Source organism: Balaenoptera musculus, chromosome 2, assembly GCF_009873245.2.
Source record: "Balaenoptera musculus isolate JJ_BM4_2016_0621 chromosome 2, mBalMus1.pri.v3, whole genome shotgun sequence".
Classification (NCBI taxonomy): domain Eukaryota; kingdom Metazoa; phylum Chordata; class Mammalia; order Artiodactyla; family Balaenopteridae; genus Balaenoptera; species Balaenoptera musculus.
The window spans coordinates 75,055,686-75,075,399 of record NC_045786.1 but is presented as its reverse complement, the minus strand read 5'-3'; the positions used below and the strand labels follow the sequence as shown (position 1 = coordinate 75,075,399).

Below are 19,714 nucleotides of genomic sequence, written 5' to 3'. Positions count from 1 at the left end.
AGGGATGGTGCCGCCGGCCTGAGCGCCACCGGCTCTCGCCTGGCGACCCGGATCTTGACTTTGCTTCTCAGGCAGGCAACCCCAGGCTCCCCTGCTGCTGGGGCGGCAGGGGGCGGGAAAGGCCTCGCCGGAGTCTCGGAGCCTCCTCGGCCCGCCACGGAAGGGAACGCGGTCGGGGCGCGGGGGACAATAGGGAGCGGGGAGCGCTGCGCGCCCGAGTGGCGCCGCCGGCCGGCCGGGCTGACTGACGCGCCAGCCGCACGGAGCGACTGGGCTCCGCTCGGCCCGGCCGCCGCTGCCGCTGCGCGGTCTGCCGTGCTCACCGCGCCCCCGGGGCTCGGGGTCGTGCCTCACCTCCGAGTCCCGCCGCCCAGGAGAGGAGCAGAATTAACACTCTCAGAAACACCATCTTCCGCTGCCGCTGCCACCGCCGCCTCCTCACGGGTTAACAGCAGCACATCGATCCGGAGGGAGAAGCTGAAGAGGCTTGGTCCGGAGCCTCCACGGGGAGCCGGGACCTCCCCCGGCAGGAGAAACGGCGAAGCACCTCCCTCTCGCCCCACTTCAGGGGCCGGCAAAGCTCCCAGCACCTCCAAAACAGGGACCTCCCTCCCCCTCGTTCGTTTCCTTCCTCCCTTCCCCGCTTTCCTTCCCTCGCTCCTTCCCTCTTCTCTACCTCCCTCCCCCCGAGCCCGGTACCTCCGCCTCCTTCCTTGCCACGTGACCCGCGAGCGCCCAACAAGCAGGCGGAGCCGCACCCCTTCCTCCCACTCCTCCCCCTCCCCCAGGCGCCCCAGGGGCGCGCGCATGCGCGCTGCGGCTGGTTCCCGGGCTGCTAGGCCAGCCGCTGCTTCCTGTCCGCAGGCGGAGAGCGGGGATTGGGCTTGGGAGGCGGGGTTTCCTGGGGTTCCGCCCCCGGACCGGAGCGCAAATCTGCGGACCGCACGGGGCTGGTTTTTAGAGCTGCTGAGAACTGTGTCTCGGGTTAAAATGGGAGAGTCAAGGGGCAGCTGTCAACTTCTTAACAGGGAATGGAGATTTTGGTTACTTCTTTTTTTTGCCTCTCAGGGTGCACGACGTCTACTAAGTAAACAAAAGCAAAGTCCCCCACCCAAAAAGCCAAGTGCGAACAAGCGGTAATTACATCGGAAACAGCCGCCAACAATCAGAACCTAAATGTAAAGATCTTCCAGCAGCAGAAGCACAGCCTGTCATATCTTTCTGATCGCTTTACAAATTTGTGACACAGATCAGGCCTTAGCCATTTTGAAAGCGTGCCGCCTCAACCACAGGGTACGGAATCTCTAGCCCGAAAAATGTCCTATTTACCACTCTCTCTGTTCCATCTCTGAACAGAACTCTGGAATCTCCTTCACCCCAACTTCTTTGAAGCTCCTATTTGATTTCTCAGTAACTCCCTTTGATTCTTCAAACTAGTATTCCATGGATTAAAGACTTTTAAACATAAGACCTGAAACCATAAGACTCCTAGAAGGAAACAGGGGAAAGCTTGATGTTGGTCTTGGCAATTATTTTTGGATGCGACACCAAAAACACAAGAAACAAAAGCAAAAATAAATAAGTGGGCCTACCTCAAACTAAAAAGCTTTAGCATGGCAGAAGAAAGAATCAACAAAATGGAAAGGCAACCTTCAGAATGAGAGAAAATATTTGCAAATTGTATCTCTGAGAAAGGGTTAATAACTAAAATATATAAGGAACTCTTACAACTCAATGGCTAAAAAGCAGACAATCCAATTTGAAAATGGGCAGAGAAACTTAACAGACATTTTTTCAAAGAAGACATCCAAATGGCCAATAGGTACATGAACAGATGCTCAGTACCACTAATCATCAGGGAAATGTGAATCAAAACCACAGTGAGATATTGCCACGCTGTTAGAAAGGTTATCGTCAAAAAGACAAGAGATACGTGTTGACAAGGATGTGGAGAAAGGGAAACCTTTGTGCATTGCTGGTGGGAATGTAAATTGGTGCAGCATTACAGAAAACAGCATGGAGGTTCCTCAAAAAATTAAAAATTGTACTACCATATGAAGGACTTCCCTGGTGGTCCAGTGGCTAAGACTCCATGCTCCCTATGCAGGGGGCCCTGGTTCAATCCCTGGTCAGGGAACTAGATCCCACATGCCAACTAAAGATCTCACATGCTGCAGCTAAGATCCCACATGCAGCAAGGAAGAGCCCATGTGCCGCACCTAAGACCCAGCGCAGCCAAATAAATAAATAAATATTAGAAAAAGAAGAAGAACTACCATATGATCCAGCAACCCCACTTCTGGGTATAAAACCAAAGGAAGTGAAATCAAGATCTTGAAGAGAAATCTGTACTCCCATACTCATTGCAACATTATTCACAATAGCTATGATATGGAAACAACCTAAGTGTCCCTCTATGGATGAATGGCTAAAGATGTGGTATATAGATACTGTGGAATATTATTCAGCCATGAGAAAGAAGGAAATTTTGCCATCAGGGATGAACCTGGAAGGCATTATGCTAAGAGAAATAATTCAAACAGAGAAGACAAATACTGTGTGATCTCGTTTATATGCGGAATCTAAAAAAGCCAAACTTAAAGAAACAGAGTAAAATGGTGGTTACCAGGGGCTGGGAAGTGGGGGAAATGGGGAGATGTTGGTCAAAGGGTACAAACTTCCAGTTGTAAGATGAACAAGTTCCGGGGATCTAATGTACAACATGCCGACTATAGGTAATAATACTGGTAAGCATTTTGCAATATATAAGTGTATGAAATCAACATGTATACACCTTAAACTTACACAATGTTATATGTTGATTATATTTCAATAAAGCTGGAAAATATTTAAAAGTAACTAAATAAATAAAAGTAAACAATTCAGTGGCATTTAGTAAATTCACAGTGCTGTGCAACTATTACCACCATCTACTTCCAAGACATATTCATATGACAAATAAGAAAAAAAACTTGTATTTCATGAATTAGAACGTTTCAATGACATCTAATTAGTCTTCATCTATTTGGCATCCTGCTTCAGGAGGCTGAATTAAAAATATAAGTATTAATAGTATTAATACTAATAATAATTTGGAATTCCTACTTCTTTTTACTGTGTATTTTTTACAATTTATTACCATATGCTTCTTTTTTTTTATTCCTTTATTTTTATTATTTATTTATTTATTTTTGGCTGAGTTGGGTCTTCGTTTCTGTGCGAGGGCTCCCCCCAGCTGCGGCAAGCTGGGGCCACTCTTCATCGCGGTGCGCGGGCCTCTCACTATCGCGGCCTCTCCTGTTGCGGAGCACAGGCTCCAGATGCGCAGGCTCAGTAATTGTGGCTCACGGGCCCAGCCGCTCCGCGGCATGCGGGATCCTCCCAGACCAGGGCTCGAACCCGTGTCCCCTGCATTGGCAGGCAGACTCTCAACCACTGCACCACCAGGGAAGCCCACCATATGCTTCTTTAATTCTCATTTTGAAAAATGAATTATAGTTTTTTTTAATTATTTATTTTTATTTTTCACTGTGTTGTGTCTTCGTTGCTGGCAGTGAATGGGGAATACTCTTCCTTGCGGTGCACGGGCTTCTCATTGTGGTGGCTTCTCTTGTTGCGGAACACAGGCTCTAGGTGCGTGGGCTTCAGTAGTTGTGGTACGTGGGCTCAGCAGTTGTGGCTCACAGGCTCTAGAGCGCAGGCTCAGTAGTTGTGGCGCACGGGCTTAGTTGCTCCGCAGCACGTGGGATCTTCCCAGACCAGGGCTCGAACCCATGTCCCCTACATTGGCAGGCGGATTCTTAACCACTGAGCCACCAGGGAAGCCCCGAAAAATGAATTATTATAGTTTTGCTCCAACATTAGTAAGCTCAAAAATACAGTCAGAAGTTCTAAAATCATCAATAGTGTCCATTTACAATGAGATGTCTAGAAGGATGGCAGAATCTCATGAATTTTTTTTTCTTTCTTAAAAGATCCAATCTTAGGACACAGTTACATGCAAATATTACATTGCATATACTCTGTGCTTATTACTATTTTCCTTTGGTGGTGCTGTGAACAAACGTTTTGATTTTCTAGCTATTAGACCATCTTGTGGCATGTTTAGTGTTGCACAGTATTTTTTATAGTTAATTCCAGTGGTTAGAGGCAAATGGCACCTTCTCTTTAATTTCAACTGGAAAAAAACCAAAATCGTGTTTTACATTACCAAGGTGATCACCAAAAATTACATTTAAGATTGTATCTCTTTTTATTTAAAAACATATATTCATCGCATACCAGCATCATAATGAATGGTATTCCAACGTTACAAGTTTGAAACACTATTTTTTTTTTTGACATTTTAACGTACTACATTTTTGGTATTTTGTAAATTTATGCTAAACTGATGAAATGTGGAAGTATAAGGTCTGCATTTATACCGTCATAGACAGTCTGGGTTGGACTCCCAGCTTTACCATTTATAAGCTGTGTGGCTTTGGCCAAGTTATTTCCCCTTTCTAACCTCAATGTTTCTTTTTTAAAATGAGAATGATAAAATACGTCCCTCATGAGACTGTTTTGATGATTAAATTTAAATTATTTAACATTTGTAAAGTGATTATAACAGTGTCTGGCTGTTGCTACATAAGTGTTTAAATAATTGCTATATAAGTGTTTAAGTAAAAATATATAAATATCATGGTTCTTCCATGAACACTCGTCCATTTGAAAGCAGTGATTAATAGCATTATTTCCTTAGCAACAATACACAGCTTTGATACTACCAGTATAAAAGAAAGTTACCCTCAAGTTTTAATAATGAGAAATTCAGCCTGGCAGTATATGGCCGTATACAGTATATTATACAAGTAATACTGTAGGAAAATGCTTCTTGCACAACTTAAAGCCAATCCTGGTAAACATTACAACAATTACATTTAAAATTTTCCAGCTCCTAATAAACTGCCTGCTGCATGTCTCACTGTCATGCCAAACTCAATATGTGTAACTTATCTCTGATAATGGCACCACCACCCTCTCAGTAACCTGGAATGGAGAGTGGAATCATCTCAGATTCTTCTTCCCTTGTCTACTCATAAACAGTCACCTTCCCTAAAAATATTTTTCTTCTGCCTTTAATGCGTCCCTACCCATTACTATCACTCCAATTTACACAATTATTTTCTCTTGCTTGGTGGACTTCTAATGCATCTCACTCCAGTCTCTCTCACTTCTGGTGCTGCTTTCAAACCTCACCTCAGTCCACTGCAGTTTTCGTCCAACACCATCACTCTCAAGGAGCTACTCTTGCTGGGGCCATCAAAGATCTGTTAGGGGCTCCGCTGGTGGCACAGTGGTTAAGAATCCGCCTGCCAATGCAGGGGACATGGGTTCGAGCCCTGGTCCGGGAAGATCCCACACGCCACGGAGCAACTAAGCACTCACGCCACAACTACTGAGCCTGCGAGCCACAACTACTGAAGCCCGTGCGCCTAGAGCCCATGCTCCGCAACAAGAGAAGGCACTGCAATGAGAAGCCCACTCATTGAAACAAAGAGTAGCCCCTGCTCGCCACAGCTAGAGAAAGCATGCATGCAGTAACGAAGACACAACGCAGCCAAAAATTAAATTAAAAAAAAAGAAAAAAGATCTGTTAGTTATCGATTCCACTACACACTTTCACTCCTTATCTAACTAGACCTCTTGGTCAATTGACATTCTCTCCTCAAAATTCCCTCCTCCAATGTTTCCCAAGACTGTGCTCTTTCCTGATTTTCCTCCTTACTTTTTTTTTAAAGATTTTTTTTAACAATTTTTTTTAACATCTTTATTGGAGTATAATTGCTTTACAATGCTGTGTTAGTTTTGGCTGTATAACAAAGTGAATCAGCTATACATATACATATATCCCCATATCTCCTCCCTCTTGCGTCTCCCTCCTACCCTCCCTATCCCACCTCTCTAGGAGGTCAAAAAGCACCAAGCTGATCTCCCTGTGCTATGCAGCTGCTTCCCACTAGTTATCTATTTCACATTTGGTAGTGTATATCGGTCCATGCTACTCTCTCACCTCGTCCCAGCTTACCCTTCCCCCTCCCCTTGTCCTCAAGTCCATTCTCTATGTCTGCGTCTTTATTCCTGTCCTGCCCCTAGGTTCTGCAGAACCTTTCTTTTTTTTTTTTAGATTCCATATATATGTGTTAGCATTCAGTATTTGTTTTTCTCTTTCTGACTTACTTCACTCTGTATAACAGACTCTAGGTCCATCCACTTAACAACTAATAACTTAATTTCATTTCTTTTTATGGCTGAGTAATATTCCATTGTATATATGTGCCACATTTTCTTTATCCATTCATCTGTCTATGGACACTTAGGTTGCTTCCATGTCCTGGCCATTGTAAACAGAGCTGCAATGAACATTGTGATATATGACTCTTTTTGAATTATGGTTTTCTCAGGGTATATGCCCAGTAGTGGAATTGCTAGGTCATACTGTAGTTCTACTTCTAGTTTTATAAGGAACCTCCATACTGTTCTCCATAGTGGCTGTATCAATTTACATGTTAGATAAAGAGTGAAAGTGTGTTGTGGCATCGATAACTAACAGATCTTTTTTTTTTTTTAATTTAACTTTTGGCTCAGTTGTGTCTTCGTTACTGCAAGAGGGTTCCCTTTTCTCCACACCCTCTCCAGTATTTATTGTTTGTAGATTTTTTGATGAAGGCCATTCTGACTGCTGTGAGGTGATACCTCATTGTAGTTTTGATTTGCATTTCTCTAGTGATTAGTGATGTTGAACACCCTTTCATATGTTTGTTGGCAATCTGTATATCTTCTTTGGAGAAATGTCTATTTAGGTCTTCTGCCCATTTTTGGATTGGGTTGTTTGTTTTTTTGATGTTGAGCTGCATGAGCTGCTTGTAAATTTTGCAGCTTAATCCTTTGTCAGTTGCTTCATTTGCAAATATTTTCTACCATTCTGAGGGTTGTCTTTTCATCTTGTTTATGGTTTCCTTTGCTTTGCAAAAGCTTTTAAGTTTCATTAGATCCCATTTGCTTATTTTTGTTTTTATTTTCATTTCTCTAGGAGGTGAGTCAAAAAGGAGCTTACTGTGATTTATGTCATAGAGTATTCTGCCTATGTTCTCCTCTAAGAGTTTTATAGTGCCTGGCCTTAAAGACCTTAAAGACAATTAGGTCTTTAATACATTTTGAGTTTATTTTTGTGTATGGTGTTAGGGAGTGTTCTAATTTCATTCTTTTACATGTAGCTGTCCAGTTTTCCCAGCACCACTTATTGAAGAGGCTGTCTTTTCTCCATTGTATATTCTTGCCTCCTTTATCAAAAAAAAGGTGACCATATGTGCGTGGGTTTATCTCTGGGCTTTCTATCCTGTTCCATTGATCTATATTTCTGTTTTGGGGCCAGTACCATACTGTCTTGATTACTTTAGCTTTGTAGTATAGTCTGAAGTCCAGGAGCCTGATTCCTCCAGCTCCGTTTTTTGTTCTCAAGATTGCTTTGGCTATTCGGGGTCTTTTGTGTTTCCAAACAACTTGTGAAATTTTTTGTTCTAGCTATGTGAAAAATGCCAGTGGTAGTTTGATAGGGATTGCATTGGAATCTGTAGATTGCTTTGGGTAGTATAGTCATTTTCACAATGTTGATTCTTCCAATCCAAGAACATGGTATATCTCTCCATCTGTTTGTATCATCTTTAATTTCTTTCATTAGTGTCTTATAGTTTTCTGCATACAGGTCTTTTGTCTCCTTAGGTAGGTTTATTCCTAGGTATTTTATTCTTTTTGTTGCGATGGTAAATGGGAGTGTTTCCTGAATTTCACTTTCAGATTTTTCATCATTAGTGTATCGGAATGCAAGAGATTTCTGTGCATTAATTTTGTATCCTGCTACTTTACCAAATTCATTGATTAGCTCTAGTAGTTTTCTGGTGTCATCCTTAGGATTCTCTATGTATAGTATCATGTCATCTGCAAACAGTGACAGCCTTACTTCTTCTTTTCTGATTTGGATTCCTTTTATTTCTTTTTCTTCTCTGATTGCTGTGGCTAACACTTTCAAAACTATGTTGAATAATACTGGTGACAGTGGACAACTTTGTCTTGTTCCTGATCTTAGAGGAAATGGTTTCAGTTTTTCACCATTAAGAACGTTGGCTGTGGGTTTGTCATATATGGCCTTTATTATGTTGAGGTAAGTTCCCTCTATGCCTACTTTCTGGAGAGTTTTTATCATGAATGGGTGTTGAGTTTTGTCAAAAGCTTTTTCTGCATCTACTGAGATGATCATATGGTTTTTCTCCTTCAATTTGTTAATATGGTTTATCACAATGATTGATTTGCATATATTGAAGAATCCTTGCATTCCTGGGATAAACCTCACTTGGTCATGGTGTATGATCCTTTTAATGTGCTTCTAGATTCTGTTTGCTAGTATTCTGTTGAGAATTTTTGCATCTATGTTCATCAGTGATATTAGCCTATACTTTTCTTTCTTTGTGATATCTTTGTCTGGTTTTGGTATCAGGGTGATGGTGGCCTCGTAGAATGAGTTTGGCAGTGTTCCTCCTTCTGCTATATTTTGGAAGAGTTTGAGAAGGATAAGTGTTAGCTCTTCTCTAAATGTTTGATAGAATTCACCTGTGAAGCCATCTGGTCCTGGGCTTTTGTTTGTTGGAAGATGTTTAATCACAGTCTCAATTTCAGTGCTTGTGATTGGTCTGTTTATAGTATCTATTTCTTCTTGGTTCAGTCTCGGAAGGTTTCCTAAGAATTTGTCCATTTCTTCCAGGTTGTCCATTTTATTGGCCTAGAGTTGCTTGTAGTAATCTCTCATGATCCTTTGTATTTCTGCAGTGTCAGTTGTTACTTCTTTTTCATTTCTAATTCTATTGATTTGAGTCTTCTCCCTTTTTTTCTTGTTGAGTCTGACTAATGGTTTATCAATTTTATCTTCTCAAAGAAACAGCTTTTCGTTTTATTGATCTTTGCTATGGTTTCCTTCATTTCTTTTTCATTTATTTCTGATCTGATCTTTATGATTTCTTTTCTTCTGCTAACTTTGGGGGTTTTTTGTTCTTCTTTCTCTAGTTCCTTTAGGTGTAAGGTTAGGTTGTTTATTTGAGATGTTTCTTGTTTCTTGAGGTAGGATTGTATTGCTATAAGCTTCCCTCTTAGAACTGCTTTTGCTGCATCCCATAGGTTTTGGGTCATCGTGTTTTCATTGTCATTTGTTTCTAGGAATTTTTTGATTTCCTCTTTGATTTATTCAGTGATCTCTTGGTTATTGAGTAGTGTATTGTTTAGCCTCCATGTGTTTGTATTTTTTACAGACTTTTTCCTGTAATTGGTATCTAGTCTCATAGCATTGTGGTCAGAAAAGATACTTGATATGATTTCAATTTTCTTAAATTTACCAAACCTTGATTTGTGACTCAAAATATGATCTATCCTGGAGAATATTCCATGAGCACTTGAGAAGAAAGTGTCTTCTGTTGTTTTTGGATGGAATATCCTATAAATATCAATTAAGTCCATCTTGTTTAATGTATAATTTAAAGCTTGTGTTTCCTTATTTATTTTCATTTTGGATGATCTGTCCATTGGTGAAAGTGGGGTGTTAAAGTCCCCTACTATGATTGTGTTACTGTCGATTTCCCCTTTTATGGCTGTTAGCATTTGCCTTATGTATTGAGGTGCTCCTCGGTTGGGTGCATTAATGTTTACAATTGTTCTATCTTCTTCTTGGATTGATCCCTTGATCATTATGTAGTGTCCTTCTTTGTCTCTTGTAATAGTCTTTATTTTAAAGTCTATTTTGTCTGATATGAGAATTGCTACTCCAGCTTTCTTTTGATTTCCATTTGCATGGAATATCTTTTTCCATCCCCTCACTTTCAGTCTGTATGTGTCCCTAGGTCTGAATTGGGTCTCTTGTAGGCAGCATATGTATGGGTCTTGTTTTTGTATCCATCCAGCCAGTCTATGTCTTTTGGTTGGAGCATTTAATCCATTTACATTTAAGGTAGTTATCGATATGTATGTTTCTATTACCATTTTCTTAATTGTTTTGCTTTTGTTTTTGTAGGTCTTTTCCTTCTCTTGTATTTTATGCCTAGAGAAGTTCGTTTAGCATTTGTTGTAAAGCTGGTTTGGTGGTGCTGAATATTCCTAGCTTTTGCTTGTCTGTAAAGGTCTTAATTTCTCCATCAAATCTGAATCAGATCCTTTCTGGGTAGAGTAATCTTGGTTGTAGGTTTTTCCCTTTCATCACTTTAAATATGTCCTGCCACTCCCTTCTGGCTTGCAGAGTTTCTGCTGAAAGATCAGCTGTTAACCTTATGGGGATTCCCTTGTATGTTATTTGTTGTTTTTCCCTTGTTACTTTTAATATTTTTCTTTGTATTTAATTTCTGATAGTTTGATTAATATGTGTCTTGGCATGTTTCTCCTTGGATTTATCCTGTATGGGACTCTCTGTGCTTCCTGGACTTGATTGATTATTTCCTTTCCCATATCAGGGAAGTTTTCAACTATAATCTCTTCAAATATTTTTTCAGTCCCTTTCTTTTTCTCTTCTTCTTTTGGGACCTGTATAATTCGAATGTTGGTGCATTTAATGTTGTCCCAGAAGTCTCTGAGACTGTCCTCAATTCTTTTCATTCTTTTTTCTTTGTTCTGCTCTGTGGTAGTTTTTTCCACTATTTTATCTTCCAGGTCACTTATCTGTTCTTCTGCCTCAGTTATTCTGCTATTGATTTCTTCTAGAGAATTTTAAATTTCATTTATTGTGTTGTTCATCACTGTTTGTTTGCTCTTTAGATCGTCTATGTCCTTGTTAAATGTTTCTTGTATTTTCTCCATTCTATTTCCAAGATTTTGGATCATCTTTACTATCATTACTCTGAATTCTTTTTCAGGTAGACTGCCTATTTCCTCCTCATTTGTTTGGTCTGGTGGGTTTTTGCCTTGCTCCTTCATCTGCTGTGTGTTTCTCTGTCTTCTCATTTTGTTTCATTTACTGTGTTTGGGGTCTCCTTTTCTCAGGCTGCAAGTTCGTGGTTCCCATTGTTTTTGGTGTCTGCCCCCAGTGGCTAAGGTTGGTTCAGTGGGTTATGTAGGCTTCCTGGTGGAGGGGACCAGTGCCTGTGTTCTGGTGGATGAGGCTGGATCTTGTCTTTCTGGTGGGCAGGACTGCGTCAGGTGGTGTGTTTTGGGGTGTCTGTGACCTTATTATGATTTTAGGCAGCCTCTCTGCTAATGGGTGTGGTTGTGTTCCTATCTTGTTAGTTGTTTCTCATAGGGTGTCCATCACTGTAGCTTGCTGGTCATTGAGTGGAGCTGGGTCTTAGTGTTGAGATGGAGATCTCTGGGAGAGCTTTCGCCGTTTGATATTACATGGAGCCAGTGGTGGATATTACGTGGTCTCTTGTGGACCACTGTCCTGAATTCGGCTCTCCCACCTCAGAGGCACAGGCCTGACACCCAGCCGGAGTACCAAGACCCTGTCAACCACACGGCTCAGAAGAAAAGGGAGAAAAATGAAAGAAAGAAGGAAGGAAAGAAAGAAAGAAAGGAAGAAAGGAAGAAAGAAGGAAACAAACAAAGAAAGAAAGAAAGGAAGAAAGGAAGAAAGGAAGAAAGGAAGGAAGGGAGAAAGAAACTAAAATAAAGTTATTAAAATAAAAGTAAATTATTAAAAATAAAAACAATTAAAAAGTAGTAAAAAAAAAAGAAAGAAAGAAGAGAGCAACCAAACCAGAAATCAAATCCACCAATGAAAACAAATGCTAAAAATTATACTAAAAAAAAAAAAAAGAAAAATAGACAGACAGAACCCTGGGACAAATGGTAAAAGCAAATCTATACAGACAAAATCACACAAAGAAGCATACACATACACACTCATAAAAAGAGAAAAATATATATATAAATATATATTTTTAAAAAAGAGAGCAACCAAATCAATAAACAAATCTACCAATGATAATAAACTCTAAATACTAAACTAAGATAAACATAAACCAGAAACTAATATGATGCAGAAAGCAAACCCCAAGTGTACTGTTTCTCCCAAAGTCCACCGCCTCAATTTTGGGATGATTCCTTGTCTCTTCAGATATTCCACAGATGCAGGGTACATCAAGTTGATTGTGGAGATTTAATCTGCTTCTCCTGAGGCTGCTGGGAGAAATTTCCCTTTCTCTTCTTTGTTCACACAGCTCCTGGGGTTCAGCTTTGGATTTGGCCCCGCCTCTGCGTGTATGTAGCCTGAGGGCATCTGTTCTTTGCTCAGACAGGACAAGGTTAAAGGAGCAGCTGCTTCGGGGGCTCTGGCTCACTCAGGCCGGGGGGAAGGAGGGGTACGGAGTGCGGGGTGAGCCTGCGGCGTCAGAGGCCGGCGTGACGTTGCAGCAGCCTGAGGCGCACCGTGCGTTCTCCCGGGGAAGTTGTCCCTGGATCACGGGACCCTGGCAGTGGCGGGCTGCACGGGCTCCCAGGAGGGGAGGTGTGGAGAGTGACCTGTGCTCGCACACAGGCTTCTTGCTGGCTGCAGCAGCAGCCTTAGCGTTTCATGCCCGTCTCTGGTGTCCGCACTGATAGCCGTGGCTCACGCCCATCTCTGGAGCTCGTTTAGGCAGTCCTCTGAATCCCCTCTCCTCGTGCACCCTGAATCAACAGTCTCTTGCCTCTTAGGCAGGTCCAGACTTTTTCCTGGACTCCCTCCCGGCTAGCTATGGTGCACTAGCCCCTTCAGGCTGTGTTCACGCAGCCAACCCCAGTCCTCTCCCTGGGATCTGACTGAAGCCCGAGCCTCAGCTCCCAGCCCCTGCCCACCCTGGGGGGTGAGCAGACAAGCTTCTCGGGCTGGTGAGTGCTGGCCGGCACCGATCCTCTGTGCGGGAATCTCTCCGCTTTGCCCTCTGCACCCCTGTTGCTGCGCTCTCCTCCGTGGCTCTGAAGCTTCCCCCCTGCCCAGCCCCCATCTCCACCAGTGAAGGGCCTTCCTAGTGTGTGGAAACTTTTCCTCCTTCACAGCCCCCTCCCAGAGGTGCAGGTCCTGTCCGTATTCTTTTGTCTCTGTTTTTTCCTTTTTCTTTTGCCCTACCCAGGTACGTGGGGAGTTTCTTGCCTTTTGGGAGGTCTGAGGTCTTCTGCCAGCATTCAGTAGGTGTTCTGTAGGAGTTGTTCCACATGTAGATGTAGTTCTGATGTATTTGTGGGGAGGAAGGTGATCTCCACGACTTACTCCTCCGCCTCTTGAAGGTCTCTTCCTCCTTACTTTTAACTGTGACTTCTGCATCTCTCCCCTGGGGCTTTTTCTTCTCTTTATCCTTTAGATATTGGTGTTCCTCAGGACTTTATCTTTGGCTTTATCTTTTCATTCTTCACTTGCATGATTATTTTTTACTACCTCCAAATATCTATGACTCACTAGGCTGTAAACTCCATGAAAACAAAGCCTGGGTCTGTCTTGTTCTGAATTCTACCCCACTGCCTAGCACATAGTCAGCATTTTCCTGCACCTGTGCCCCAAGCACCAGCCCTATATCCTAGTTGCATCATGTGCCAGCTGTGCAACCTTGAGTAAGTTAAGGCATCTGTACCACAGTTTCCTAATGTTTACAATGGGGAGAGTAGTAATACCTACCTCAGAAGTTTGAGAGTTACATAAATTAATAGAGGTAAGGCACTGAGAATATTGCAAGGCATGTAGCAAGCACTGTAAAATTTTAGGTGTTGTTACATATCTAACTTATACTAGCCAATGCCTTCCTGCCTTTACATGGCCATACCAAATTCGATATCTTTGCATATTTTATTCTCTCCATGTGGAATTTCAATAATTCATTTTAAGACACTTTTTTTTTGTTAGGATTTTGCTTTCTGTATAAAAGAGGGATCAGAGAGGAAAAGCACTTAGAAAATCCACTTTTGGGGAAAAGAGAACAGTGGAAAATGGTATTTACAACTTAAGGCATTTAGAAGGCAGGTAATAAATGTCACTTTCCTTTCAAATGTAAAGGAATAGATATTGTTAAACATACGGCTCAGGTTTCTCCTTTGTAAAATCTTCACTAACTTCACCACTAGACAAACTTAATATATACCATGTCCATACTTATAAAGTAGCTATATCAAACTGTATTGTATTTGTTTATTTTAAATCTTCCCTAATTCTTTTTTTTTTTTTTTTTTTTTATAAAAAACTTCTTTTTTTTAATTTTTATTTATTTATTTATTTTTAATTTATGGCTATGTTGGGTCTTCGTTTCTGTACGAGGGCTTTCACTAGTTGCGGCAAGGGGGGGGCCACTCTTCATCGCTGTGCGCGGGCCTCTCACCATCGCGGCCTCTCTTGTTGCGGAGCACAGGCTCCAGACACGCAGGCTCAGCAATTGTGGCTCACGGGCCCAGCCGCTCCGCGGCATGCGGGATCCTCCCAGACCAGGGCTCGAACCCGTGTTCCCTGCATTAGCAGGCAGACTCCCAACCACTGCGCCACCAGGGAAGCCCCCTAATTCTTAAAGATAATAATGAATCACATGTTATAGGGGTTTTGAAAACAGAACCTCAGAGAGTTAAGCAAATATATATCCAACGAATGTTTATTGAATCTTAATGCCAGAATAAGATCCATTTTACTAATTTATTCAAAACCTAGGAGTGACCCCCTCCCCACTTCCTATAATCCTGATATCTTATTCTAACATTCAAGATGCTCCACAAAATTCATTTGTCCAAACTTTTCTCTCTTCTTTCAATGAAACTTCTCCACACTATCAAACTACACTTGGGAACTCCAACCTATCTTCAACTTTCCCCCTTCCATGCTTTTTGTCACCTCGGTTTCCTTTCTGCTTATAGAGTATATTAAAAAAAAAAAAAAAAAAAAGACAATGGACCAAAAATGGAGTCACTTATGCTAAGCCCCATGTCAACAAACCAAGATTCTTAATTGTTTCAGTTCTCCCAGAAATGGAACTTTTAACCAGTCAATCAGGAAACACCTGATCAGCACTTGTTAGGTAATGTGCCCAGTAGTGCCCTGCTATCCTGTAAACGAAAGTAACTTTGCAATAACCAACACCTTTTTTTGCCTAGTATCACTTCCTTGTTTTCACTCCCTTCTGCCTATAAAAGCCTTTCATTTTGTAGAGCTCCTCAGAGCTCCTTTCTATCTGCTAGATTGGATGCTTCCTGATTCAAATCAAGTTTTGTTCAAATACACTCTTAAAATGTTTAATATGCCTCAGTTTACCTTTTAACATGTATTTCATATATAGTCTTAAAGTGCTGGTTACAACCTGGTAGCTCATAAACCAAATTAGACTCACAGACAAGTTCAGTTTCATTTGTAGTTAAAATTTTTTTTCTTAATTATATGTCACTATTCAACAGTTAGGAGCTTTCATGTTAAAACCTAGTGCCAGATTTTCTGTGAAAGCTGAAAGGTTAAGCAGACTTAAGTTGTTGCAAAACAGGAGTTGGCTAAAACTGAGTAGAGGCTGCCCTCCTTGGATGGGGCTGGTCTAATGTCACCCCAGTCTGCACTACCTCTGTCAGTATTTGACCTTCTGATGCTAGATTTAAGAATTAGACCAAGTTCCAAATAGTCCTGTTTTCCTAGATCCCTGGGGCCCCCTAATCTCAATCACATTTTAGTCCAAAACACCTATTATTTATATCCTTCATCTGCAATAAATCACATGTTACTTTATAGAAACTCTCATATTATTATTTTGATGTTACAGAGGGCTTAGATAAAGAGGCTTTGAGGCAAAGCAGAGGGCACTCAAAAAACTTTACAGGGTGACAATGATAATTATTGGTTATTCATTCAACAAATATTTGTTCTGCTCCTGGTTTGGGGTTTTCCAGACCACCAAGACAATATTCCTGATGCAGTGCCAGGCACCAAGATAAGCAATTCTCATACATGATCACATTTAACTCTTTGCAACAATGCTATGAAGTAGATTCCCATTTTACAAATGAGGAAGCAGGAGCAGACCAGACTTCTAAACCAAGTATGTTTCACTCCGAATCCTGTTGTCTAGTCTTTTGAATTACTGGATAAATTCATCCTTATTATCACTGCCATGGTCCAGAATCTACTTCTTGGCTTCGAAGGTCAAGAAGCTTGATTTCTCTCACTGCAACCTGAGATGATCAGCTGACAAAGACTAGCTCATAGGAACTAAACCCTCAAGGGACTTATGTCTTGATCAAAATGTCACCTTATTGTTTTACAAGTGAGACATTCATGTTAGCAAGTCAATACATTCTTTTTTTTAAATTTTCGATGCTTCAGAAGGGAACTCACAACTGAAAGTGGCTTAGGTAAGCAAGGCATCAGTGCAGAATAAATTAATTGAGTGATTTTACTGACTAGTTCATCCAACTATCCAACTGACTATGCCACACAAGAATCTATCAAGGTACCAGGCAGGTACCAGGCCATCCACCTGTTCAGGTGCCCCCCAACCTTAGATGGTGATTGAAGCATATTGTGACGAACCCTTATGTTTTGGGATCTTCTCTAGACTCCACGCAGACTACCATCTCCCTTTCTGTTATTATTATTTGCTTTCTTCAGTTATAATATAATTGATTATGCTACAAATTCTTATGCCTATTCAGACTTTGATTTAATTTCCAGGCCTTACTTTCGCTTCTTTTGGACTTGGAAAGAATTCTGTTTTCCAAGGGAACGATGACAAATAGCTAAACTGATTCATTTCAGACTGATTTGGTTTTTTAATTCTCACTTTTCTGGGAAGCACCTTATAGTAGCCCTTACACACTGCTTCAGGTTCCCATTTTTATTTCATTTGCAAATGTTTATGTTTTGTCTTCCTAACCAGATTGTAACCAATTTGAGGGCAGTGACAACAATAATATATTTGAAGAGCTTTACTATCTGTTTCCATTTTATTCACAAAACCACATAGCAAAATCATTCATGCTAATATTTTTTCCCCTGTTTTTTTTTTCTTTTACAAAAGGTGAAAACTGAAGTTAGGAGAAGTAAATTGACCTACCCAGGCTTATAAAATTAGTCAATGGCAAGACCAGGTTCTAGTCCCAGTTCTTGTAGCCTCTGTTCGTCATCACACTTTCTACTCTTGGTTCGTTGGCCAAAAAGTTCTGTAACATCTTACGGAAAAACGGAAATGAACTTTTTGGCCAAGCCAATACATTAGGCTGCTTCTGCATGACCATGCTTAATATTCTCTTCTGAGCCCCAGAACACCACATTGTAAATATTGAATAAATAATCACAGAGGTTTTTTATTGTAATTATAAGCCAGTGAGTCATAATTCTTATTATATGTATGTTAACATATCAACTATATATCTCAGTAATGCAAATGGTTATTATCTGATATTGTTCTGGATGAGTATTTCTCAACACATGGCCAGTGGCATATCAGCATCAGAGTCACCTAGGATGCCTGTCAAAACGGCAGATTCCTGGGTTTTTCTCCAATTTTGTTGAATGAGACTTCCTGGGGATGGAGTCCAGAAATATGCCTATCAACAGGTTTTCCACCTAAGAGTTAATCATGCTGAAGTTTGACAACCACTGTTCCAAATAAACATAATGAGGGATAGAGCGAATATAAAATACCAGGTTCTCTAGGAAAGGCAATGTCAACATATAAAAATATATATATTTCAACATATAAAAACAATAGAGAAGAGGATACATTTCCTTGATTCTAAGATAACCTCAATTGTAAGATACACCATTGATTCAATAATAGTTTTTGAAGAAAAGAGCATTAAATCCTCAAAAAATATTTAATTCCAAACCTAGAAAATTTTACGTATTAAGAAAGTGAAACTTAGACCTGAGGAAATTCAGTACTTACATTTTAAATGGTGTAGTAAAAACAGAGGAGTTTGGAGGTGGGAAGTTGGACATGGTCTGAGTAGACTTTGAAAGCTAAGAAGAGAGAGGACACTTTAAATTAGGGAAACAAAATGAGCTAATGATTTGGATAGGTATAATTAGTGGAGTGACCAAACCAAATCTTATAGAAAGAAGGTTGCTATTACATTTTAGTAGCTGGTAAGGGTGGTTAAAAAGAATAAGGACAGATTAAGAAAAGCTTTTACTGCCAGGTCAACTCATGATATTCAGTAGTTAAGGAAGTGCCTTTAAAGGTTTTTCAGCAGTAGGTGGAACTAATGAAAGCACTGTTTAATCTAGCAATATCCACAATGTACTCAAAGGAAAAGAAATTGTAGAGAAATCAGTTAGCAGGTTTATCCCAACACTCTCACTAACCTAGAACAGCACCAGAGAGAATGGAAAGCAAGGCTTGGATAAACCATTGAAGAAAGAGTCAAATCCTGACTTGACTTGCACTTCTGGAAATATATCTGAGGAATATAATCGTAAGTACAGATATAAAGATTCAGTTACAGGGACTTCCCTGGTGGTCCAGCAGTTAAGACTCCACGTTCCCAATGCAGGGGTCCCGGGTTCGATTCCTGGTCAGAGAAATAGATCGCATATGCCACAACTAAAAATCCCGCAGGTCGCAACTAAAAAAAGATCCCGCACGCCACAACGAAGATCCCGCGTGCTGCAACTAAGCCCTGGCACAGCCAAATAAATAAATATTAAAAAAAAAAAGATTCAGTTCCAAGGACACTGATTGCGGTGAAGTTCATAATAGTTAAACAATGGAAATGATCTAAATATTTAAGAAACAGGGATTGGTTCAGCCACATAGTGGAATATTATTAATTCACTAGGAATGTTGCAGATGAATGGATATTAACGCATAAAAATGTTCACGATATATTGATAACTGAAACAAATGTGTTTAGAATGGTCTAATTCTTGTTTACAAAAATATGTATGTGTTCAGATGCCTAGAAAAGTTTGGGAAGGATAGACATACAATGAAGTATCACTAGTGTTATTTCTAATGCTGCAATGAAGGGTGTTTTTTATTTTCCTCTTTTTGCTTGTTTTCTAATTTTTCTAAAATGAATATGTTTTGGTTTTCTACTAAAAAAGCAAAATTAATTATTTCTTTACATTAAGCATTTTATATTAAAAAATAGGACTTGTTGACCATGAGGAAACTAAAACAAAACTACTTGAATATTTTAAGCCTGGGTGACAGAGACTGATACTAATATGGAAAACTGTGGGAAGGACAAGAACAAAAAAGCATTTTGAGATCAGGATTATATACATATCTCAAGGGAGAGTGTATAGAGAAATGGCCAAAAGACTAACTTTGGAGCAGTGTGGCGTTCTGGGAGAGTAATGAAAAATAACTTTGGCTATAGAAGATGAATTTAGAAACCTTTTTCTCTTGCTAAGGTTTATTTATTGGCAGTAGGAATGAGGAGGAGAGGCTTCGCTTAATGCTAGAATAGTAATTCTCAAACTCTGTCGTGTATCAGAATCACCTAGAGGTCTTGTTAAAACACAGACCTCTTGTTGCTGGGCTTTACACCCAGAGTTCCTAATTCTGTAATCTGTGTGGGACTAGAGAATTTACATTTTTAACAAGAACCTAGGTGATGTTGATACTGCTAATTCCCAAACCACATTTTGAAAACAATCATACTAGAGTTGAGAGAGATCTGGTAAATTGGTAGGTTGACAGGGGAGAAATTTGTTTGAGGAGAGAAGTCCTAAGGCATGAGATGTACTTGATTCAATAAGAAAACC

At 40.5% G+C, this 19,714-nt stretch overlaps 1 protein-coding gene across 2 annotated transcripts in view; it reads right to left on the bottom strand.

Annotated features, from left to right (window-relative positions):
- Window positions 1-694, bottom strand: part of ADAM10 (ADAM metallopeptidase domain 10) — a 110,527-nt gene extending 109,833 nt beyond the window's left edge. The window contains exon 1 of one of the 2 annotated variants that reach the window (XM_036842720.1): window positions 355-694. In XM_036842720.1, the coding sequence (XP_036698615.1) occupies window positions 355-409 (55 nt within the window). In that variant the 5' untranslated portion in view covers window positions 410-694. The remainder of the gene's footprint in view (window positions 1-354) is intronic. The other variant, XM_036842721.1, reaches the window with a different exon arrangement.
- Between the last annotated feature and the right edge of the window lie 19,020 nt (window positions 695-19,714).